General features: G+C 42.4%; 1 protein-coding gene across 10 annotated transcripts in view; it reads left to right on the top strand.

Moving 5' to 3' along the window:
• The window catches only part of mapk8ip3 (mitogen-activated protein kinase 8 interacting protein 3), a 73,893-nt gene that overhangs the window by 36,287 nt on the left and 12,813 nt on the right, over nucleotides 1–24,793 (top strand). For 4 of the 10 annotated variants that reach the window (XM_020486086.2, XM_031827036.1, XM_020486083.2 and 1 more), the window contains 19 exons: nucleotides 487–544; nucleotides 1,141–1,375; nucleotides 1,664–1,766; nucleotides 1,865–1,983; nucleotides 2,770–2,781; nucleotides 3,217–3,234; nucleotides 3,879–3,936; nucleotides 4,425–4,577; nucleotides 4,655–4,718; nucleotides 12,493–12,644; nucleotides 12,885–12,941; nucleotides 15,710–15,880; nucleotides 16,578–16,737; nucleotides 19,149–19,199; nucleotides 20,624–20,710; nucleotides 21,591–21,755; nucleotides 21,881–21,955; nucleotides 22,083–22,173; nucleotides 23,969–24,157. In XM_020486086.2, the coding sequence (XP_020341675.1) occupies nucleotides 487–544; nucleotides 1,141–1,375; nucleotides 1,664–1,766; nucleotides 1,865–1,983; nucleotides 2,770–2,781; nucleotides 3,217–3,234; nucleotides 3,879–3,936; nucleotides 4,425–4,577; nucleotides 4,655–4,718; nucleotides 12,493–12,644; nucleotides 12,885–12,941; nucleotides 15,710–15,880; nucleotides 16,578–16,737; nucleotides 19,149–19,199; nucleotides 20,624–20,710; nucleotides 21,591–21,755; nucleotides 21,881–21,955; nucleotides 22,083–22,173; nucleotides 23,969–24,157 (2,018 nt within the window). The remainder of the gene's footprint in view (nucleotides 1–486; nucleotides 545–1,140; nucleotides 1,376–1,663; nucleotides 1,767–1,864; nucleotides 1,984–2,769; nucleotides 2,782–3,216; nucleotides 3,235–3,878; nucleotides 3,937–4,424; nucleotides 4,578–4,654; nucleotides 4,719–12,492; nucleotides 12,645–12,884; nucleotides 12,942–15,709; nucleotides 15,881–16,577; nucleotides 16,738–19,148; nucleotides 19,200–20,623; nucleotides 20,711–21,590; nucleotides 21,756–21,880; nucleotides 21,956–22,082; nucleotides 22,174–23,968; nucleotides 24,158–24,793) is intronic. The other 6 variants (XM_031827037.1, XM_031827035.1, XM_020486087.2 and 3 more) reach the window with 5 other exon arrangements.

Genomic DNA, 24,793 nt, shown 5'->3' with positions numbered 1-24,793 from the left:
TGGGCAACAGGCGAGTCCATATAGTCTCTCCCGTTTCTCCATAATATGGATATATTGTGTCATATTATGTTGGTCTGGTTTAGTGTCAGTCTGTCCAGTAGCTGGCTTTGTGTGTTGTGCTTAATTCAGGGGATTTTCAGTTTTATGTTATGCAACCCCAAAGTTAGCTTTCACGTCTCTCCAGATACCTAATGTATAGTATATTATCTCCCACCCTCCCTCTCTCTCTATCTCCCCCTCTCTCTGCCCCTCCCTCTCTCTATCTCCCCCTCTTTCTGCCCCTCTCCTCTCTCTTCCCCCTCACACCTCTCTCTCTGCCCCTCCCTCTCTATCTCATCCTCTCTTTGCCCCTCTCCTCTCTTTCCCCTCACCTCTCTCTCTGTCTTTCATTCTCATTGTCTTTTTCTTCTCTCCCTCAAACCTTTACCCTTCCCCTCACCTCCTCCTCTCTCCTCCCACCCCTCCCCCTGTCTTTTCCCCCAGCAGCAAGGTGGAGCGTCCCCCGTCATTGAGCTTGTACCCCAGTGGAGAGGGCATGGGAATGGTACGTGGGGGTCTTCCAAGGGCCTTTCTTTGTGGTGTTTGTCGATTGTTTTTTATGGCAGTGAGTGTAATGAAGACATGACATTGTATAAACAGATATGAGGAATACATTAATATTAGGACATATATATATATATATATATATATATATATTATATATAATATTACATTACATTTGTGTAATTTCTTTTCACTTAAGTGCTTTTTTCTACAATAATAGAACATAACTTAGCTTCTATCGTCCCATTTGCACCTGTCTTTACATCCCGTTTCACGTGTAAAGCTAAGTGTGATGCTTCGTTACTAAGTCTATGTGCAAGATTGTAAGTATAAGCAAGATCGTGAATGATCCTTGCAAGAGAAGATCTCTGGCTTCTCTATTCCCCACCCTTCAGCCTAAATGTGCACTTGCATACTCTCCGTCATTGATTTTAAAGCATTGGCTTGGTGCAAACATTGTCTGGAGGGAGTTTCCACCATTGTTAAATCCATGAAGGGAAGTGTACACTTTGGGAGAAGGGGGAAGAATCGGGATGCAGCCCCTCTTTTACAATATAACCCCTTGACCTCTTTAACCCCTGACTTCTGATGCCCCAGGAGGATGGTTCCGAGTCGGACTCGGTGGCAGCCACGCCCAGTAGCACAGGAAGTAAGTCCAACACGCCCACGTCCTCCGTCCCTTCCGCCACCGTCACGCCCCTCAACGAGGGCTTCCTCCCGCCCGGCGAGTTCGACCCAATGCATGCTGTAATCCGCGGCAGGAAGAGTGCTAAACGCCTCAGCAGAAACATGGAGGTGCAGGTCTCCCAGGAAACCAGGAACGTCAGCATTGGTGAGTGTAAAGTATAGTTACACACACACACACACACACACACACACACACACACACATACACGCACCCACGCACACACACGTTAGCATGAGTGGTTCATTGTGTGATCAGGGCCTGTATTCATAAAGTCCCTGAGAAAAGGAGTGCTGATCTAGGATCAGGTCCCCCCCTGTCCATGTAATCTTATTCATTATGATCTAAAAGGCAGAACTGATCCTAGATCACTCCTATTCTGAGATACTTTGTGAATACGGTATTGAGTGTGTATGATATTCTATCTGAACTCAGGTATGGGTAGCAGTGATGAGTGGTCAGAATTCCAAGAGATCATCGATTCCACCCCAGAGCTGGATATGTGTGTGGACCCCCGTCTTTATGGTGGAGGAAACAGGTAACACACACACACACACACACACACACACACACACACACACACACACACACACACACACACACACAGCAATGATTAAATATCAGTGCGTGTGTCAGTCCTTCCCAGGGCATCGTGAACGAGGCATTCGGTATCAACACAGACTCCCTCTACCATGAGATCAAGGATGCCAAGTCTGACATCATCGGGGATGTTGACGCTGGGGCGGAGCTACTAGGTAAGCCAATCAGAGGAGCTTTGGGTGTGGTATATGCAAATGAGCTATTGGAAGACAGCGTAGGCCAGTCTCTGGTGATGTTCCAGGCTGTCTACATTGTAAACGTTGCGTTGCATTAACCAATTGTTGTGTGCCATGTCATCGACTGCACAGTCATGTGTCAGATTGCTATTTCAAATTATGTGGTGAGCTGATATGTTAAACACCTATCCAGCATTGTGAGTTCTGGCATGCGTCTGGAACCCGACCTCTGTCTGCACTAAGCAAAGAGTCATTGGGAATGGAAGCTGCGGTGCTTAGTGCTAAGCTGGTGGGTGCCCCAAACGCCTCAAAAAGAGGAAAGGGTTATTCCTGTGAAATATGTTTAGCTTATTTTTTTTGTATAAATGTCACAATTAAGCACTATGTTTTGAGGCTGTGTCACCAGCTGTGTCACCGTTGCCATAGCACTGGCTGGCTCTGAACTTTAACCCTACACACGGCGGAATGTTCACCAACACCCCACATTCCCGGCAGCTCCCCCATCCTCCACTGCACTGCAAAGCACTCTAGGATATCACTTGCACCATGGCTGCAGTCCCCATTGATTTGATATATTTGAATGGTTGATTTTATAGGGCAAGCTAAATTATTCTTGATTTAGTCTTGGTTTACTTTCTGTTACTGGATTTAGTTGACATAGCTTTATGATTGGTTTATTTAATTGCGATCATATTAGTTTATTGATCCGTGACCCTTCTCTATGCTTCCTCTCTCCCTTCCTGTGTATGCTGGACACGCCCCTAGGGGAGTTCTCAGGTGTGTATCTGAACCCTCTCTTTCTCAGACACACACATACACACACACCCCTGCCTTCCATCTTCCAATACATGAAGTTCCACTGTGTGCCTGTAGGCTTTACCCAATAACACAGTGCTGGCATTCCAGGCCGCACCAGTTGTTTTAAATGTTGATCTAGTCCAGATAATGCTCTTTTTGATTGGTTGGTCGTAATGTTAATAAGCTCAACTGAACCCTGTGGTCAATAAAGGTAAATCTCTTATTTTAAACTGACTTCTAGTGTTCTCTGGTCTTGGACAGGTCCAAGCTCTCTTTTTACTCTCTGAAGCTTTAGTATATAACAAGTGCTTATCAGCATTCTCTCTTCTCTCTCTCTTTTATCTCACCCCATCTCTCTCTCTCTCTTTCTTTCTTTCTCCTCTCTCTCTTCCTGTTTCTCTTCCTCTCTCCCAGTCCGTGATGATTTTTTCGGTAAGGCTCCCTCTAGCCTTATTCAGCGTCTCTAGAAGGTTGCTCATCTTCCCATGTTGTTGTGTCTGTCTGCGATGTCTCGTCTTTGCTGTGTTCCATGTTGTGATGCCATTTCCTATCTGTTCCTCTGCTGTGATGTCACTTCCTCCCATTTCCTGTTGGCTGTTATTTGAGTCTGGCAAGCTTTTTTTTCTTCTTTTGTATTTGTTTTTCATCTTTGACTTAATTTCAGAGATCTATTCTCCTTTCATTTTAGCATGTCACAGCAAACACACTATCATATCTGTATTTCTTTTGGGCTTTTCTTGGTTTCATTTCAGCTTGCGGAAGTTGGCTTAAACACGATGATGCTCCCCAAAACCTCCAAATGTTCATACATTACTGAAGTAGAATTAATCCATAAATAGCCCCAGAATTCATATTCAAAGACGATTCATGTGTTCATGAAAAAAAGTTAGCTACGTTTATAGTTAATGAACACTTGGAAAGTTTGTGAAGTGTTTATAGAGCTATAGAAGGAGTCTGCTTGTGCTCTCTCCAACTGTTTGGCAAGACAGACAGCACAAACAGATCTAGGACCAGGCTAGAAAGAGTGTTGTTAGTGCTAATCAATGCTAACACTAACGCTAGCTGACACGTCACAGGGATGGGCAAGGAGGTGGAGAATCTGCTGACGGAGAACAAACATCTTCTGGAGACCAAGTAAGTGTGTGTGTTTTAAACTTACTCTTGTTTGTTGTGCTGCTGCATATTAAAGATGGTTTGGTGCAAGATAGATTTACTAGGGGGGCTGTTCTTTTGCAAGGGTTGAGTAAAAAGTAAATTATTTTGATGAATAGAGAGAGCACACACAGACATGCAAGTGTGTGTGTGTGTGTGTGTGTGTGTGTGTGTGTGTGTGTGTGTGTGTGTGTGTGTGTGTGTGTGTGTGTGTGTGTGTGTGTGTGTGTGTGTGTGTGTGTGTGTGTGTGTGTGTTTGAGAGTGATAGTAAGACACGTAGAGAAAGTTTTTTTTTTTAAATGTTTTTATTTAGTTTTGTCAATTTTTTGGGGAGGTGGGGTTACAGGTACAAAAAAAAACAATCAAATAAATGAATGCAAGATGTCCCCGTCCATCTGCCCGTCCTCCCTCCCCACCTGGAAACCATTATTGAGTTAAGCAGTATTGATTCCCATTTCTCCCCATTCAGAAATGCTCTGAACATCGTGAAGAACGACCTAATAGCCAAAGTGGATGAGCTCTCTGGGGAGCATGAGGTGCTGAGAGAGGAACTGGAGGCTCTTAGGACCGCCAAGAACAAAGTAGACACAAAGGTTAAAGAACTGGAAGAAGAGCTGAAGAGGTGAGGGGTGTTGGGAGTGTGTGCATGCGGGCATAGTGTGTGTGACTTTTGACTCTTATGACTCTTTGCCTCTTCAGGTTGAGAGCAGAGGCTCTGACTCTGGGAGCATCTCAGGACTCCAAGGATGAAGGAGGAGAAGATGTGAGTAAAACAAACAAATAAACAAATTTACATTTAGTCATATAGAAGACACTCTTATCCAGATCCACATATCACGGTTATAGAGTCATAAGATAGGTTTCCATCCAATTGGCAACAGATTTTCATGCGAATATTCTAAAATATGCTTCCATCGGAGATGTGTTTCCATCAAATTGACTTGTTACGGATTAAAGGCTATGCGTGGTGACTTAGTGCACATAAAACACACTTTTGCAGTTAAACTCCCATGTACCAAATAAAAATACAATTTAAATGGGTTTCCATCACTTTTTAAATTCTACTGATGGTTTTGTGACAAATTATTTTTGTTATATTGCGAATGTGCCCAATCTGGTCTTGGCACATGCGCTCTAGCCAATACCTCACAGACACAGTCTGGGAATAGCCTACAACATGATGAGATTATTATGGACAAAATAGCGAGATCGATCATCATGTTACCAGAATAAGACCCTAGATATTTATTGGAGAGGATCATTAAGCTCATCAATGTGGACTTTCACCACTCTGTGAAGTTCATAACTTATTTCATTTGTATCCTAATAAACTGCATGCTTTCCCGAGTCGTAGTGGGAGGACCACACAACACATCATCGCGTGACTCCAAGTTTACTTCGATATGAAGCAACAATTTCATAGATTTTACTGAGTTACAGTTCATTTAAGGAAATCAGTCAATTGAAATAAATTAATTCGGCCCGAATCTATGGATTTCATAATACTGGGAATACAGATATGCATCTGTTGGTCACAGATACCTTTAAAAAAGTTTATGATAGAGAAATTAACATTCAGTTCTCTGGCAACAGTTCTGGTGGACATTCCTGCAGTCAGCATGCCAATTGCTCACTCCCTCAAAATTTTAGACATCTGTGGGATTGTGTTGTGTGTAACCACATTTTTGCACAAAACTTGAGAGAAATGAGCTTTTTGTGCATATGGAACATTTCTGTGATCTTTTATTTCAACTCATAAAACATGGGACCAACACTTTACATTTTGCGTTTATATTTCTGTTCAGTGTATATCATTATTTACTCATAAAGGCGTTTCCACCGCCTTTTCTTGCTTAATTAATTTTACAGACAGAAAAATATCTCACTTTGTCTAGCGTTTTGTTTTGTCTACATTTATCTACATTTGCTATTTCCATCAGGCCTGTGGTGCAATTGTTTTATCCGACATGTACTTTACGCGTATTAAAAGGTTGGATGGAAACCTGGTTTCTGTAGGTAACATTTTCTTTAATAAAGCAGAAAAATCTAGTAAGAAAAGACTAGTGTGGTGGAATTATTGTAATCAAAAATGAGACTTTTAGATTTCTTCAAAACAATCAAACCGTATTATTTAATTACTGCAGTAATGGAGCTGGTTGGTAATCACCCCTGGAGGTGATCACTGAGAACTCAACGAGCTGGTTTGAGCCACAGCGTTTTATAGCAAAGTCCATCCTCCTTCAGTTTACATGACAAACAACATATGTATGGAATGGGTCACGAGGTTAAGATTTGTATGAAAGATACTTATAATTCACAGCAGACAGTATCTTCTGTAAAAACTGTCCGCATTGTGTGGAAACGAGGGTCTGGCCCCCCAACTCCACACTGAAGCCATCTCCCCCTGGTACCCCAGTACAGAAACATTAACTCATGTCAGTGTTAAATCCCCCAGAGGCCCACTTTCAGGTCACACAGACACAATAGAGTTATAAGAACTCTCTATTCTGTTGCATAAAACAACCATTTGATGCAATTACAGTTTTATAACATGGTCTTGCACTTTTGCTTTCACACTAATGCAGCTGGTAGTGCAAGAAAGGCAAGTACAACATTGATTTAAAAAAAAATCTAATGGCGAATTACTGTAGTTGGTGGTAGATTTGTTGTATATGGGTTAATCCTGGGAGAATGCCACCTGCCAAATTACTATTGAGATTCTTGTGCCAGTTTTCTCTGTAGAACTGACCTTGGTAGTTTGACAGAAATGCCTTTGCAGGAGCCCTCAATCCTAATTGAGCTCATATGAAATTCACAACCGCATTTCACATACCTACCTGTTCAACTAAGATTAGCTAGGGCAGGGGTTCCCAATTTGTTTTAGCCCACGACCCCATTTTTAGATAAAAAATGTTTTGCGACCCCACCATGTAACAAAGTGATGTAATCAACAGTCAATGTTTTTACTTCTACTTTTGACAGTATTTCAATCTACAGGAAGTATGGTTTGAAGTGACTGAAATGCATCAGAAAGGTATTGGGAAGTTCAGAAGGTCACCAGGCAATAATTTTGTATGATCTTGTTTATATATTTTATCCCAGTCTGATTTAGTACCTGGTCTCGTCCACTGTTCTGATGAGTCCTGCGTGGCTTGTTGGCATTGTAGAGTGGCACACATATAGTGCATTCGGAAAGTATTCAGACCTCTTCACTTTTTCCACATTTTGTTAAGTTTAGGTCTATGACTGCATTTGAAACTTTGTCAAATGGTGATTGTCAGGCAAATAACTGCCAGTCTCACGGTAATTGACTGTTAATTATCATGAACACATTTAGCATCTCCTTCCTTCCACGCATAGCCTACATTTTAAAAAGTCTAATATATCCATGTAATATAGCCTACACCAGTGGTTCCCAAACTTTTTATAGTCCCATACCCCTTCAAACATTCAACCTCCAGCTACGTACCCCCTCTAGCACCAGGGTCAGCGCACTCTCAAATGTTGTTTTTTGCCATCATTGTAAGCCTGGCACACACACTCTACAATACATTTATTAAACATAAGAATGAGTGTGAGTTTTTGTCACAACCCGGCTCGTGGGAAGTGACAAAAAGCTCTTATAGGACCAGGGCACAAATAATAATAATCAATAATTTGGCTCTTTATTTAACCATCTTACATGTAAAACTGTATTTGTTCATTGGAAATTGTGAATAACTCACCACAGGTTAATGAGAAGGGTGTGCTTGAAAGGATGCACATAACTCTCAGTCTTCAATCATTTTCCACACAAAGTCTGTGCCTGTATTTAGTTTTCATGCTAGTGAGGGCCGAGAATCCACTCTCACATAGGTACGTGGTTGCAAAAGCCATCAGTGTCTTAACAGCGCGATTTGCAACAAGGCAGGATACTCTGAGCGCAGCCTAATCCAGAAATCCGGCAGTGGCTTCTGATTAAATTACATTTTCACAGGACCGCTTGTTTAAATTTCGATGAGGCTCTCTTGTTCAGATATCGGTAAGTGGACTAGAGGCAGGGCATGAAAGGGATAACGAATCCAGTTGTTTGTGTCATCTGTTTCGGGAAAGTACCTGCGTAATTGCGAGCCCAGCTCACTCAGGTGCTTCGCAATATCACATTTGACATTGTCCGTAAGCTTGAGTTCATTTGCATTCAGAAAAGCATACAATGATGGAAAGACCTGTGTGTTGTCCTTTTAATGCAGACAGAGAAGAGCTCCAACTTGTTAATCATAGCCTCAATTTTGTCACGCACATTGAATATAGTTACGGAGAGTCCTGTAATCCTAGATTCAGATCATTCAGGCAATAAAAAACATCACCCAGAAAGGCCAGTCGTGTGAGAAACTCGTCATCATGCAAGTGGTCAGACAAGTGAAAATTATGGTCAGCAAAGAGAGTAACGGTCAATGTGATTGAGGCCATCACTTTTTAATAGAGACCATCACTCTGTTTTCTCACGCAATTGCATAGCCAATAGAAATGTTGCAGAACATGAACTCATGGGCTCTCATGAAGTGTTTGATTCGATTTTCGAATACATTTGCATTGCTGGCAGAGTGATTAGAGGGACAATAGAGGCTCGTGACCACCGGTGTAGCGGTAATACGGTCACCGTAACAGCCCTGGTTACGTTACAGCCTTATTTGAAAATGGATTCAATTGCTATTTTCCCTCATCAATCTACACACAATAGCCCATAATGACAAAGTAAAAACAGGTTTTTAGAATATTTAGCAAATGTATTAAAAATAAAAAACTATCACATTTACATAAGTATTCAGACCCTTTACTCTGTACTTTGTTGAAGCACCTTTGGCAGCGATTAAGCCTCGAGTCTTCTTGGGTATGATGCTACAAGCTTGGCAGATCTGTATTTGGGGAGTTTCTCCCATTCTTCTCTGCAGATCCTCTCAAGCTCTGTCATGTTGGATGGGGAGCATCGCTGCACAGCTATTTTCAGGTCTCTCCAGGGTTCAAGTCCGGGCTCTAGCTGGGCCACTCAAGGACATTCAGAGACTTTCCCCGAAGCCAATCCTGCATTGTCTTGGCTGTGTGCTTAGGGTCGTTGTCCTGTTGGAAGGTGAACCTTTTCCCCAGTCTGAGGTCCTGAGCACTCTGGAGCAAGTTTTCATTAAGGATCTCTCTGTACTTTGATTCGTTCATCTTTCCCTCGATCTTGACTAGTCTCCCAGTCCCTGCCATTGAAAAACATCCCCACAGCAAGATGCTGCCACCACCATGCTTCACCGTAGGGATGGTATTGGCCAGGTGATGAGCGGTGCATGGTTTCCTCCAGATGTGACTCTTGGCATTCCGTCTGGCCACTCTACTATAAAGGCCTGATTGGTGGAGTGCTGCAGAGATAGTTGTACTTTTGGAAGGTTCTTCCATCTCCACAGAGGAACTCTGGAGCTCTGTCAGTGACCACTGGGTTCTTGGTCACCTCCCTGACCTTCTCCCCCAATTGCTCAGTTTGGCCAGCTCTAGGAAGAGTCTTGGTGGTTCCAAACTTCTTCCATTTAAGAATAATGGAGGCCCCTGTCTTCTTGGGAACCTTCAATGCTGCAGAAATGTTTTGGTACCCTTCCCCAGATCGGTGCCTCGACACAATCCTGTCTCAGAGCTCTACGTACAATTCCATCAACTGTATGGCTTGGTTTTTGCTCTGATCTGCACTGTCAAATGTGGACCTTATATAGACAGGTGTGTGCCTTTCCAAATCATGTCCAATCAATTGAATGTACCACAGGTGGACCCCAATCAAGTTGTAGAAACATGTCAAGAATTATCAATTGAAACAGGATGCATCTGAGCTCAATTTTGAGGCTCATAGCAAAAGGTCTGAATATTTATGTAAATAAGTTATTTCTGTTAGTTATTTGTAATAAATTTGAAAAAAAATCTAAAATCCTGTTTTCGCTTTGTTGTTATGGGTATATTGTGTGTACAGTGCCTTGCGAAAGTATTCGGCCCCCTTGAACTTTGCGACCTTTTGCCACATTTCAGGCTTCAAACATAAAGATATAAAACTGTATTTTTTTGTGAAGAATCAACAACAAGTGGGACATTTCAAACTTTTTTAACAAATCAAAAACTGAAAAATTGGGCGTGCAAAATTATTCAGCCCCCTTAAGTTAATACTTTGTAGCGCCACCTTTTGCTGCGATTACAGCTGTAAGTCACTTGGGGTATGTCTCTATCAGTTTTGCACATCGAGAGACTGACATTTTTTCCCATTCCTCCTTGCAAAACAGCTCGAGCTCAGTGAGGTTGGATGGAGAGCATTTGTGAACAGCAGTTTTCAGTTCTTTCCACAGATCCTCGATTGGATTCAGGTCTGGACTTTGACTTGGCCATTCTAACACCTGGATATGTTTATTTTTGAACCATTCCATTGTAGATGTTGCTTTATGTTTTGGATCATTGTCTTGTTGGAAGACAAATCTCCGTCCCAGTCTCAGGTCTTTTGCAGACTCCATCAGGTTTTCTTCCAGAATGGTCCTGTATTTGGCTCCATCCATCTTCCCATCAATTTTAACCATCTTCCCTGTCCCTGCTGAAGAAAAGCAGGCCCAAACCATGATGCTGCCACCACCATGTTTGACAGTGGGGATGGTGTGTTCAGGGTGATGGGCTGTGTTGCTTTTATGCCAAACATAACGTTTTGCATTGTTGCCAGAAAGTTCAATTTTGGTTTCATCTGACCAGAGCACCTTCTTCCACATGTTTGGTGTGTCTCCCAGGTGGCTTGTGGCAAACTTTAAACAACACTTTTTATGGATATCTTTAAGAAATGGCTTTCTTCTTGCCACTCTTCCATAAAGGCCAGATTTGTGCAATATATGACTGATTGTTGTCCTATGTCCCTGTAGATCTCTGCAGTTCATCCAGAGTGATCATGGGCCTCTTGGCTGCATCTCTGATCAGTCTTCTCCTTGTATGAGCTGAAAGTTTAGAGGGACGGCCAGGTCTTGGTAGATTTGCAGTGGTCTGATACTCCTTCCATTTCAATATTATCGCTTGCACAGTGCTCCTTGGGATGTTTAAAGCTTGGGAAATCTTTTTGTATCCAAATCCGGCTTTAAACTTCTTCACAACAGTATCTCGGACCTGCCTGGTGTGTTCCTTGTTCTTCATGATGCTCTCTGTGCTTTTAACGGACCTCTGAGACTATCACAGTGCAGGTGCATTTATACGGAGACTTGATTACACACAGGTGGATTGTATTTATCATCATTAGTCATTTAGGTCAACATTGGATCATTCAGAGATCCTCACTGAACTTCTGGAGAGAGTTTGCTGCACTGAAAGTAAAGGGGCTGAATAATTTTGCACGCCCAATTTTTCAGTTTTTGATTTGTTAAAAAAGTTTGAAATATCCAATAAATGTCGTTCCACTTCATGATTGTGTCCCACTTGTTGTTGATTCTTCACAAAAAAATACAGTTTTATATCTTTATGTTTGAAGCCTGAAATGTGGCAAAAGGTCGCAAAGTTCAAGGGGTCCGAATACTTTCGCAAGGCACTGTAGATTGTGGGAAAAAATAATTTAATACATTTTAAAATAAGGCTATAATGCAACAACATTTGGAAAAAGTGAAGGGGTCTAAATTCTTTCCGAATGCACTGTACGTGTTCCTTAGACTCGTATCTTTAAGTGATGGGGTCAAAATATTTTGCCGTTTAAACCATTGAAAAGATAGAGGCATTTGTTGGAAGATAACAGAAACCTCTCTGTTTATTACAACCACATCTAGCGGCTACTGGAGATTCTCTCGCGACCCCATTTTCAAATCAGGTGACCCCTATTTTTGGAAACTATAAGGGCACAAGGCGAGACCAAAATGCAGACACAGGAGGCAAATGGTTGAGCTCTGATATTTATTACGCCAAAAGGGGTATGCAAAAGGCAGGTCGGGGACAGGCGAGAGTTCATAAACCAGGTCCAAGTCAAAACAGTACAAGGGGATAGGCAGGCTCGAGGTCAGAACAGAGTGGTCAGGCAGGTGGAAACGGCGTCAGGACAGGCAAGGGTCAAAACCATGATGGCTAGGAAAAAACAGAGACGGGGAAATAGGAGCTAGGAGAAACGCTAGTTGACTTGGCAAAACAAGCCGAACTGGCACAGAGAGACAGGAAACACAGGGATAAATACACCAGGGACTAATGGGGAAAACAGGAGACACCTGGAGGTGGGTGGAGACAATCACCAAAACTGGTGAAACAGATCAGGGTGAGACAGAAATGCTGGTCTAGGGTTATGTTAAGCTAACTATGCCTCTTGGGTTGGCATTGAATAGTTTTCTTTCTGAAAATGTTGTGAAAATGAACATTTCTGATAGCCAGCACAGAACAGTTTGGGTCAGCAGGCACAACAGTGTAAAAGGGTATGAATATGCCCTCTTTCCTCCCCTCTTCTCTCTTCTTCCCTTCTCATCCTCCCCTCTCTCTTCCTCTCTTCTCTCCCCCTTCTCTCTTCCCCCTTTTCTCCTCCTCCTTTTCTCCCTCAGTACTCGTCTCCGATGGTGGATGGGGATGTGACTATGACACAGCGTCGGCGTTTCACGCGGGTAGAGATGGCCAGGGTCCTGATGGAGAGGAACCAGTACAAGGAGAGACTAATGGAACTACAGGAGGCTGTCCGGTGGACAGAGATGATCAGGTGATGACAGGAGAAGGAGGAGGGGTGAAAGGGAGAGGAACCAGTACAAGGATAGGCTAATGGAGATGCTGTCGGCCGTCTGGTGGACAGAGAGGATCAGGAAAGGCAGGCCGTATCTCCTATATTTAGCATGACAATGACCAAAAATGTTGGCAAGACCAACAGATCTGTGACCAGGCTAGATATATACTGCTCCCATGCTTTATTCCTGCAAAAACATGCCTCTCTCTGTCTCCTCAGGGCATCCAGGGAGAGTCCTCAGATGCAGGAGAAGAAGAAATCCACCATCTGGCAGTTGTGAGTTATTATCAGTGGCATGCAGCATAAAGGTGTCAGCATACTTCAGTTCGGCTAGCACCTAGTTTGGCTGGAACCGAACGAGTGTGCTCGCATAATCCCTTAAAAGATGTTCGCTTGAAAAATGAGAAAAAAGCGGCACTAGTTCTGTTTGTCAATTTTGAGACGACTCAAAATAGTCCTAATTAATCTAAGATAACTCAATAAATCAGTCATTTATTTTGATGTTTTTGCCGAGGAGTTCTTAGTTACAATATTATATCTGTAAACTAAGATGTTTGGTGCAGTATTTTTTTTGTGTTGAAAACGAGTCGTCTCTTGTTAAATGACCACAAAGACTTTATAGAAGAATCCTTACTGTTGACCAATCACGACGAAGGGACGTAGACTTCGGCTTGCCTCGAAAAAAAATGTTGTGTGCCTGAACAGCCAAAAAACCCTTACCCGAAATCCAAAACGAACAGAAACGTTCAGAAAATGCCGTCAGAATATACAGTTGAAGTCGGAGGTTTTACATGCACCTTAGCCAGTACTCTGTTTTTTTACCATTCCTGACATTTAATCCTAGTAAAATGTCCTTAGGTCAGTTAGAATCACCACTTCATTTTAAGAATGTGAAATGTCAGAATAATAGTAGAGAGAATTATTTATTTCAGCTTTTATTTATTTTATCACATTCCCAGTGGGTCAGAAGTTTACATACACTCAATCAGCATTGCCTTTAAATTGTTTAACTTGGGTCAAACGTTTCAGGTAGCCTTCCACAAGTTTCCAACAATACGTTGGGTGAAATTTGGCCCATTCCTCCTGACAGAGCTGGTGTAACTGAGTCTGGTTTGTAGGCCTCCTTGCTCGCACATGCTTTTTCAGTTCTTTCCACAAATTTTCTATAGGATTGAGGTCAGGGCTTTGTTATGGCCACTCCAAAGCCTTGACTTTGTTGTCCTTAAGCCATTTTGCCACAACTTTGAAAGTATGCTTGGGGCCATTGTCCATTTGGAAGACCCATTTGCGACCAAGCTTTAACTTCCTGACTGATGTCTTGAGATGTTGCTTCAATATATCCACATATTTTCCCTCCCTCATGATTCCATCTATTTTGTGAAGTGCACCAGTCCCTCCTGCAGCAAAGCACCCCCACAACATGATGCTGCCACCCCCTTGCTTCAAGGTTGGAATGGTATTCTTCGGCTCCCCCTTTTTCCTCCAAACATAACGTTGGTCATTATGGCCAAACAGCTCTCTTTTTGTGTCATGAGACCAGAGGGCATTTCTCCAAAAAGTATGATCTTTGTCCCCATGTGCAGTTGCAAACCGTAGTCAGACTTTTTTATGGCGGTTTTGGACCAGTGGCTTCTTCCTTGCTGAGCGGCATTTCAGGTTATGTTAATATAGGACTCGTTTTACTGTGGATATAGATACTTTTGTACCTGTTTCCTCCAGCATCTTCGCAAGGTCCTTTGCTGTTGTTCTGGGATTAATTTGCACTTTTTGCACCAAAGTACGTTCATCTCTAGGAGACAGAACGCGTCTCCTTTCTGAGAGGTATGACGGCTGTGTGGTCCCATGGTGTTTATACTTGCGTACTATTGTTTGTACAGATGAACGTGGTACTTTCAGGCGTTTGGAAATTGTTCTCAACGATGACTTGTGGAAGTAAAAATTTTTTTGTCTAAGGTCTTGGCTGATTTCTTTTGATTTTCCCATTATGTCAAGCGAAGAGTTTGAAGGTAGGCCTTGAAAAACATCCACAGGTACACCTCCAATTGACTCAAATGATGTCAATTAGCCTATCAGACGCTTCTAATGCCATGACATCATTTTAAACAAGTTGTTTAAAGGCACAGTCAACTTCGTGTATGTAAACTTCTGACTCACTGGAATTGTGATACAGTGAATTATAAGTACAATAATCTGTCTGTAAACAATTGTTGGAAAAATTATTTGTGTCAAGAAAAAAGTAGATATCCTTACCGACTTGCCAAAACTATAGTTTAACAAGAATTTTGTGGAGCAGTTGAAAAACTAGTTTTAATGACTCCAACCTAAGTGTATGTAAACTTCCGACTTCAACTGTATGCGCGAACTCTGCCGAACTGTTTCAGCTGGGTAGCATGCGGACGCCTTAAGGCTGTGTACTGTACACTACTGTTCAAAAGTTTGGGGTCACTTAGAAATGTCCTTGTTTTTGAAAGAAAAGCAAATTTTTTGTCCATTAAAATAACATCAAATTGATCAGAAATACAGTGTAGACATTAATGTTGTAAATGACTATTGTAGCTGGAAACGGCTGACTTTTTAAAATGGAATATCTACATAGGCGTACAGAGGCCCATTATCATCAACCACTGTGTTCCAATGGCACATTGTGTTAGCTTAATTCCAAGTTTCTCATTTTAAAAGGCTAATTGATCATTATAAAACCCCTTTTGCAATTATGTTAGCACAGCTGAAAACTGTTATACTGATTAAAGAAGCAATAAAACTAGCCTTCTTTAGACTAGTTGAGTATCTGGAGCATCAGCATTTGTGGGTTCGATTACAGGCTCAAAATGGCCAGAAACAAAGACAATCTGTTCTTATTCTGAGAAATATAGGCTATTCCATTTCTGATCAATTTGATGTTATTTTAATGTACAAAAAATGTGCTTTTCTTTCAAAAACAAGGACATTTTTAAGTGACCCCAAACTTTTGAATGGTAGTGTACAGTTAATTAAATCTTTACTGAACTTTCTGACTGTACATCTCTCTCTCGAAACTCTTCCAGTTTCGCCCGTCTGTTCAGTTCCTCGGCCAGTCCTCCGCCAGTCAAGCGTCCGTACTACAGCGTCAACATCCACTACAAGTCCCCGTCGCCTGCAGGCTTCCCCCAGAGACGCAGCCACGCCATGTGTCAGATCTCCACCTCAAACCGAACCCTGGAGTTTTTCCCAGAAGAGTGAGAGAAAAACACACACACCAACCTTTTTTTATTTACATTCTTCCCTCAATCTGTCTCTGTCCATACCTTCATCCCTCTATCCCTCCACCACTCTCTCTCTCTCTGATCATCCTCCATCTCTGTCCCTCCCTCCTTCCCATCCCTCTCCCTCCATCCCTCCCTCTTATCTCTCCATCCCTCTATCCCTTCCTTCCTCCCTACCTCCATCTCCATCCCTCCCTTGTCCACCCTCTAACATTGTAGAGTTAGTTGTCTATGCATGTGTAGGGGAGAGTTTGGGGTTGCACTGTCGTAAGTGTAATCCTACAATATGTGTGATATAATTTATTACCTCCCATCATATTTTGAATCAGTTACTGGTGTTCTTGCATGTGCCATCATGTTCAAGTGCAAAAGGATGTATGGTTACTAGTTCATATTACTGCTTTGTGCATTGTTCTTAGTGATTATTGCTAAGTGCAGATCACATATTGTGATTGCTGCTTATTTTGCGCTCTACTCCTGTTTATGGGTGTGTTCTTTTGTTTTCCATTCATTTTCTCATAGCTGGCTGTAGCTTAACTGCTTAGAAACACACAATGCTGCTGTAGCTTCTCTCTTTCTTTGCAGCAGCTTGGCCGCGCTTGCTAACGCTTCGCTTCTCTCTCTCCGCCTCTCTCTCTCTCTATGCCTTTCTCTCCACCCTCTGTTCTAGACTGGCCAGTAATGGTGTTGCGTCTCTCCTTAGCGACTCTGCGCTGTCAGCTCGTCGCGAGCAGCGCCGGGAACAATACCGGCAGGTCCGAGAGCACATGCGCCGCGATGACGGCATTATGCAGGCCTGCGGCTGGAGCGTACCGCCACGCTTCAAACAGGTACCGTCTCTCATCCACCTGTCCGTCTGTCCGGCCGTTTGCCCACCAATCTAAGTATTTAGCAAGCATTCAGCGTCCAAGTAAAATGCCCTCCATTCCATCCCAGCTCTGCAGATTTAGCTGCGAAGAGAGAGAATCATTGGATCATTTGATTTGGTACTGTCCATATGTAGCTTGTTTTTGGTTGCAGGTCTAGGAATGGCTGATGAATTGTAACATTTACCTGGAGCTAACTCTGCTGGGTGATTTGAAAAGTCAACCGATCAATAATATAATAATACTTTTAGCAAAACTGTTGTCTTTAATGTACAATTTGTAGAAACTATGAGAATAGAAAGGTTCAGAACATTTGTGAAACATCAGAGCACAGTTGGAAAATATATGGCAAATACAAATAAAAAATGGATGGTGTTAAGAGATAGATGGGAGGGGTTGAGTGGAGCTGAAGGGTGGGACTGAAAACAACAAGATAACTAATGTAAAATATATTGTGTCCGTAAAATGTATATACTGTAGATACAGAATTTTTGTGAAACAGCACAGTTAAAAATATATGGTGAATAGAAATAAAAACGGGATGGTCTTCAGAGATAGATGGGAGGGGTTGAGGGTAGATGGGATTAAAAACAAACAAATAACTATTCTAAAATACATTTTGTCCGTAAAATGTATATAAAATGTATACCCCTTCACTTTTCCCACATTTTGTTACATTACAGCCTTATTCTAAAATGTATTATTCCCTCATCAATACCCCATAATGACAAACAATTTTTTTTGTTCAAGTGTATTAAAAATAAATGCAAACCCTTTGATATGACACTCAAAATTGAGCTCAGGTGCATCCTGTTTCCATTGATCAGGGTTATGTTGAGTCACAGATCTGGGGAAGGGTACCAAAATATTTCTGCAGCATTGAAGGTCCCCAAGGACACAGTGGCCTCCATCGTATTTAAATGGAAGAGGTTTGGAGCCACCAAGACCCTTTTAGAGCTAGCTGCCCGGCCAAACTGAGCAATCGGGGGAGGAAGGGCCTTGGTCAGGGAGGTGACCAAGAACCCGATGGTCACTCTGACAGAGCTCCAGAGTTCCTCTGTGGAGATGGGAGAACCTTCCAGAAGAACAACCATCTCTGCAGCACTCCACCAATCTGGCCTTAATGATAAAGTGGCCAGATGGAAGCCACTCTTCAGTAAAAGGCACGTGACAGCCCGCTTTGAGTTTGCCAAAAGGCACCTGAAGGACTCTCAGACCATGAGAAACAAGATTCTCCGGTCTGATGAAGCCAAGATTGAACGCTTTGGCCTGAATGCCCAAGCGTCACGTCTGGAGGAAACCTGGCACCACTCATCACCTGGCCAATACCATCCCTACGATGACGCGTGGTGGCAGAATCATGCTGTGGGGATGTTTTTCCACACCAGGGACTGGGAAACTAGTCAGGATTGAGGGATAGATGAACAGAGAAAACTACAGAGAGATTCTTGATGAAAACCTGCTCCAGAGTGCTCAGGACCTCAGACTGGGTGGTTCACCTTCCAACAGGACAACTACCCTAAGCACACAGCCAAGGCAACACAGGGGTGGCTTCGAGACAAGTCTCTGAATGTCACTCAGAGTCTCTGAAGTCTCTGAGTGGTCCAGCCAGAGCCTGGACTTGAACCAGATTGAACATCTCTGGAGAGACCTGAAAATAGCTGTGCAGTCACGCTCCCTCTCCAACCTAACAGAGCTTGAGGGGATCCACATAGATGAATGGGAGAAACTCCCCAAATACAGGTGTGTCAAAGCTTGTAGCGTCATACCCAAGAAGACTCGAGGCTGTAATCGCTGCCAAAGGTGCTTCAACAAAGTAATGAGTAAAGGGTCTGAATACTTATGTAAATGTGATATATATATATATTTTTTTTTATACATTTGCCAAAAATTCTAAAAACCTGTTTTTACTTTGTCATTATGGGGTATTGTGTGTAGATTTAATGAAAAAAACAACAATTTAATCCATTTTAGAATAAGGCTGTAGTGTAACAAAATGTGGAAAAAATGAAGGCGTCTGAATACTTTCCAAATGCACCGTAAGCGGAAGTAGAAGCCTAAGTGTTGTCCATTAGTTTACTCCAATTAGGGGTGGGGTGGTAGGGTTAGGGGAAAATAATAAAAGGAACATGGTTTTTTAAATATCATATTTACAAAATAATATATGGGGTATTGGAAATGATGCAGACAATTACATTGATGGAAGCTACAATCTATCTGCAATATTAAATTTACCCCCTAAACATAAATATATATAACAAAAAATGCCATCCATGTAGCAGTCAAAATACATCATATAGGGCCACCGCCCTATATGATTTATTTTGACTGCTACATGGATGGCATTTTTCTCTCTAACTCTATTTCTCCCATAGACTGGTGCTCAGCTGGACAGTGCACTGGAAGGCCCGCTGAAGAAACAACAGGCAAGTTACACCCACAGGGTCCCTCCCTAACCTAGCATGAGCCGCACTCAGTTACCCCATAGACCCATCACAAGACACACCAACAGACCCCACAGTCTGACACAACACCTACACTGCATTCAGAAAGTATTCAGACCCCTTCACTCTTTCCACATTTTGTTACAGCCTTATTCTAAAATTGATTAAATACATGTTTTTTCTCATCAATCTACACACAAATACCCCATATTGACAAAGCAATAACAGGTTTTTAGACATTTTTGCAAATGTATTCAAAATAAAAACAGATACCTTATTTATGTAAGTGTTCAGACCCTTTGCTATGAGACTCAAAATTGAGCTCAGGTGCATCCTTTTTTCATTGATCATCCTTGAGATCTACAACTTAATTGGAGTCCACCTGTGGTAAATTCAATTGATTTGTCATGATTTGGAAAGGCACACACCTGTCTATACAAGGTCCCACAGTTGACAGTGCATGTCAGAGCAAAAACCAAGCCATGAGATCGAAGGAATTGTCCGTAGAGCTCCGAGACAGGATTGTGTCGAGGCACAGGGGGAGCTTTCCTCTTTTGTTCTCTATTTCTATTTCACTTTTCTTTTTTTAGCAGGTCCCATTGAGATTAAGATCTCTCTTACAAGGGAGCCTTGCATATACACAATGTATAAATACAACATAATACAAATACAAAATTACAAAACATACTCAGGAGAATCATTCATCAGCATAGATGTCCCCAATCAACAATTTGAACTGCCTGAGAGACACCAGTACATCTAGTTGCAGGGAACTCTGTAGATTGTTCCACACATGGGGTGCAAGGAAACCAAAAGCAGATTTATCCAACTCTGTGGAGACCGAAGGGATCTCCAGAGTTAGCCATCCCTAAGACAGGGTTTGGTCATTTGTACATTAAAAGTTTGTTAATGACGTTAGGTACTGCGGAATTGTGTTGTTCCCCCAAGCAAGGGGGAGGCCAATGACATCAGAGGGCACCATCAGACCAACTTCTTAAATGTCCTAGTCCATGAAGTTTGCACTTGTATCTAGAAAACACCATTCTGCTCAAAACATATATATTTTTAACCTTAAGTGTGTGTACATTACTGTATTATTGTCCCCAAGTAGACACACATCAACCTACAACACACAATCTGACATAAGCTATTGACACAATGCCCCTGTCCCTCAGTCATGTTAACAGACACCCCACAACCCGCTGACACTGTTTCTCTGCTATATCAACCTACCTCCAATCTCAAAGCTTTTCCCCAAGACTCATCAGATATGTCAAAAGTGTGGTTATATGGCTATATGAATACAGCAATGTCGGTTTGATTTAATTGAGTGGTAATGGCTTCTTCTATTGGAGGTCTTGGAGCAGTTTTGTGATTGGAGGGTTTGTCTGTCTGTCTTCTCCCAGGCCAATGAGAAGGAGGACACCCGCATGAAGAATGTCCCTGTTCCTGTCTACTGTCGCCCCCTGGTGGAGAAGGACCCCAACAGGAAGGTAAACAAACAAAACAAATATGTACTTGGTTAAAGCCACAATCTGCAATATTTACTGCTGTTCAATCAATCGTCATGTTAATTCATTATATATATACCCATTGATTCTTTATTTAACTAGGCAAGTCAGTTAAGAGCAAATTATTATTTACCATCACGGTCTACCAAAAGGCCTCCTGCTGAGATGGGGGCTGGGACTGATTTAATTTTTAAAAATATAGGACAAAACACACCACGACAAGAGACACCACAACACTACATAAAGAGAGACCCAAGACAACAACATAGCATGGTAGCAACACATGACAACAACATGGTAGCAACACAACATGGCAGCAGCACGACATGGTAGCAGCACAAAACATGGTACAAACATTATTGGGCACAGACAACAGCACAAAGGGCAAGAAGGTAGAGACAACAATACATTACACAAAGCAGCCACAACTGTCAGTAAGAGTGTCCGTGATTGAGTCTTTGAATGAAGAGATGGAGATAAAACGGTCCAGTCTGAGTGTTTTTTGCAGCTCGCTCCAGACGCTAGCTGCAGCGAACTGAAAATAGGAGCGACCCAGGGATGTGTGTGCTTTGGGGACCTTTAACAGAATGTGACTGGCAGAACAGGTGTTGTATGTAGAGGATGAGGGCTGCAGTAGATATCTCAGATAGGGGGGAGTGAGGCTTAAGAGGGTTTTATAAATAAGCATCAACCAGTGGGTCTTGCGACGGGTGTATAAAGATGACCAGTTTACAGAGTAGTATAGAGTGCAGTGAAAGTGTCCTATAAGGAGCATTGGTAGCAAATCTGATGGCCAAATGGTAAAGAACATCTATCCGCTTGAGAGCTGTGTTAACAATGTGTGTAAACAAACTCTGTTTAGTTGTGGTGTGCGGCGGGGGTGGACCTGACGGGATGGAAGACATGCACTCAGGAAATTATGACAGTAAAGGCTGGCCCCGGCAACGGCGTTACGAATCCTCTAGCCATAGAGGAGGGCGAGGGAGGAGACGGCAAGAGCAACCACAGCTCACCAGAGAAGAGAAAGGTACTGTCTGTCTCTTGATCTAGTTGGTTTGTTAGTTAATTTAGCTAATGTTTTAGTTTGAAAACATACTTATTGCCCCCCCTTCTTCCGTTTCTCACCCCCACCTCTCCCTTTCCTTCCCCCAGTCTAAGGAGCTCCATGAAACAGACACTATGAGTAGCAGAGTCTGGATCCTGACCAGTACCCACTCGGCCAGCAAGGTGTTAAATAATACTTTTAAATCATATTTTTTTGTTTCTAATAAGTTGTACTTGTAACTCAGCTTGTTGCTGCTATTTGTTTCAATTGATCAAATAATGAAAAACTATCATCATTATCATCATCAAGGTGGTCATCATTGATGCCAACCAGCCCGGCTCGTTGGTCGACCAGTTCAACGTCTGCAATGCCCACGTGCTCTGTATCTCCAGCGTGCCAGGTTAGCGGTCAAACCGTAACACAAACACATAGTACTCACCTATTAGACCAACTCTATCGCTACTTGACAACTTAGCACCCTACTACTATAATAACACAACCAGATCTACTACCACAACATGAACACATACATTAGCACTCACCATCTGGACCAAATCTACTGCAACTTGACCACTAAGGAATCTACTGCCATAATAACATGACTACCCTATCCTACACCCTGTCTATTAACACAACACAACCATATAGCACTCTCCACCTGAACCAAATCTACTACCATGACATGACCATAGTATTCAGATCAAATCAACATAATATATACAGTGCATTCAGAAAGTATTCAGACCCCTTGACTTTTTCCACATTTTGTTATTTTGCAGCCTTATTATAAAATTGCTTAAATTGTTTTTTTCCCCTCATCAATCTACACACAGTACCCCATAATGACAAAGTAAAAAAGGGTTTTGAGAAATTTTAGAAAATGTATAAAAAAAAATGTAAACTGAAATATCACATTTACATAAGTATTCAGACCCTTTACTCAGTACTTTGTTGAAGCACTTTTTACAGCAATTGGGAAGGTGAACCTTCACCCCAGTCTGAAGTCCTGAGCGCTCTAGAGCAGGTTTTGATCAAGGATCTCTCTGTACTTTGCTCCTTTCATCTTTCCTTTGAGCCTGACCAGTCTCCCAGTCCCTGCCACTGAAATACATCCCCACAGCATGATGCTTCCACCACCATGCTTCACTGTAGGGATGGTGCCAGGTTTCCTCCAGATGTGACGCTCGGCATTCAGGACAAATCTTGGTTTCATCAGACCAGAGAATCTTGTTTCTCACTCTCTGAGGTGCCTTTCGGCAAACTCCAATCTGTCATGTGCCTTTTACTGAGGAGTGTCTTCTTTCTGGCCACTCTAACAAAAAGGCCTGATTGGTAGAGTGCTGCAGAGATGGTTGTCCTTCTGGAAGGTTCTCCCGTCTCCACAGACGAACTCTGAAGCTCTGTCAGAGTGACCATCGGGTTCTTGGGCACCTCCCTGACCAAGGCCCTTCTTCCCCGATTGCTCAGTTTGGCTGGGCGAACCAGCTCTAGGAGGAGTCTTGGTGGTTCCAAACTTCTTCAATTTAAGAATGATGGAGGCCACTGTGTTCTTGGGGACCTTCAATGGTGCATAAATGTATTGGTACCCTTCCACAGATCTGTGCCTCGACCCAATCCTGTCTCGGAGCTCTACGGACAATTCCTTTGACCCCATGGATTGGTTTTTGCTCTGACATGCACTGGCAACTGTATATAGACAGGTGTGTGCCTTTCCAAATCATGTCCAATCGATTGAATTTACCACAGGTGGACTCCAATCAAGTTGTAAAAACATCTTAAGGATGATCAATGGAAAAAGTATGCACCTGAGCTCAATTTTAAGTCTCATAGCAAAGGGTCTGAAAACTTGAGGTATTTCTGATTAAAAAAATATTATACATTTGCAAACATTTCTAAAAACCTGTTTTCGCTTTGTCATTATTGGGTATTGTGTGTAGATTGATGAGGGAAAATGTTTTTTCATACATTTTAGAATAAGGCTGTAACGTTTCAAAATGTAGAAAAAGGGAAAGGGTCTGAATACTTTCCGAATGCACTGTAATTCCATCTAAATCTACTGAACTAGAATCACATCTAATATTTGTGTTTTTCCTCTGTGTACATGTGTATGGGTGTGTATTTCTGTGTGTGCGTGCTTGTTTCTGTGTTTGCATATGTGCGTGTCTGTGTGTGCTTTTCTGTGTGTCTGTCTGCAGCGGCCAGTGAGAGTGACTACCCGGCGGGTGAGATCGTGCTGGACTCTGGGGAGGGTGGTGGTGAGGAGACAGGTGGGGTGGAGGGCATGCTAGCAGGCATCACCCTGGTGGGCTGTGCCACCAACTGTAGCGTGGTCCGCAGCAACTGCTCCTCGCGCACAGACACACCCGTACTGGACCGGGGGCAAGGTGAGAACCCCAGAGATGTATCTATTGTGCCTTCAGAAAGTATTCATACCCTTGACTTAGTCCACATTTTGTTGTGTTACATCCTGAATTCAAAATGTATGAAAAAAAAAAAAATCTTACCCATCTACACACAATAACCCATAATGAGAAAGGGAAAATATGTTTTATTAATGTTAGCAAATTTATTGAAAATGAAATACAGAAATATCTCATTTACATATGTTTTCACACCCCTGGTTCAACACTTTGTAGAAGATGCTTTGGCAGCGATAACAGCTGTGAGTCTTTCTGGATGAGTTTCTAAGAGCTTTCCACACCTGGATTGTGCAACATTTGCCCATTATTCTTTTCAAAATTCTTAAAGCTCAGTCTAATTGGTTGTTGATCATTGCTAGACAACTATTTTCAGGTCTTGCCATGGATTTTCATGTAGATTTTAAGTCAAAACTGTAACTAGGCCACTCGGGAACATTCACTGTCTTCTTGGTAAGCAACTCCAGTGTACATTGGCCTTGTGTTTTAGGTTATTCTCCTGCTGAAAGATGAATTCATCTCCCAGTATCTGGTGGAAAGCAGACTGAACCAGGTTTTCAACTAGGATTTTTCCTGTGCTTAGCTCCATTCCGTTTCTTTTCA

The sequence above is a fragment of the Oncorhynchus kisutch genome, linkage group LG6 (assembly GCF_002021735.2).
Source record: "Oncorhynchus kisutch isolate 150728-3 linkage group LG6, Okis_V2, whole genome shotgun sequence".
In the NCBI taxonomy this organism is placed as follows: domain Eukaryota; kingdom Metazoa; phylum Chordata; class Actinopteri; order Salmoniformes; family Salmonidae; genus Oncorhynchus; species Oncorhynchus kisutch.
Note: the sequence above shows the minus strand (reverse complement) of the source record. Positions and strands in the feature narration are given on the sequence as shown.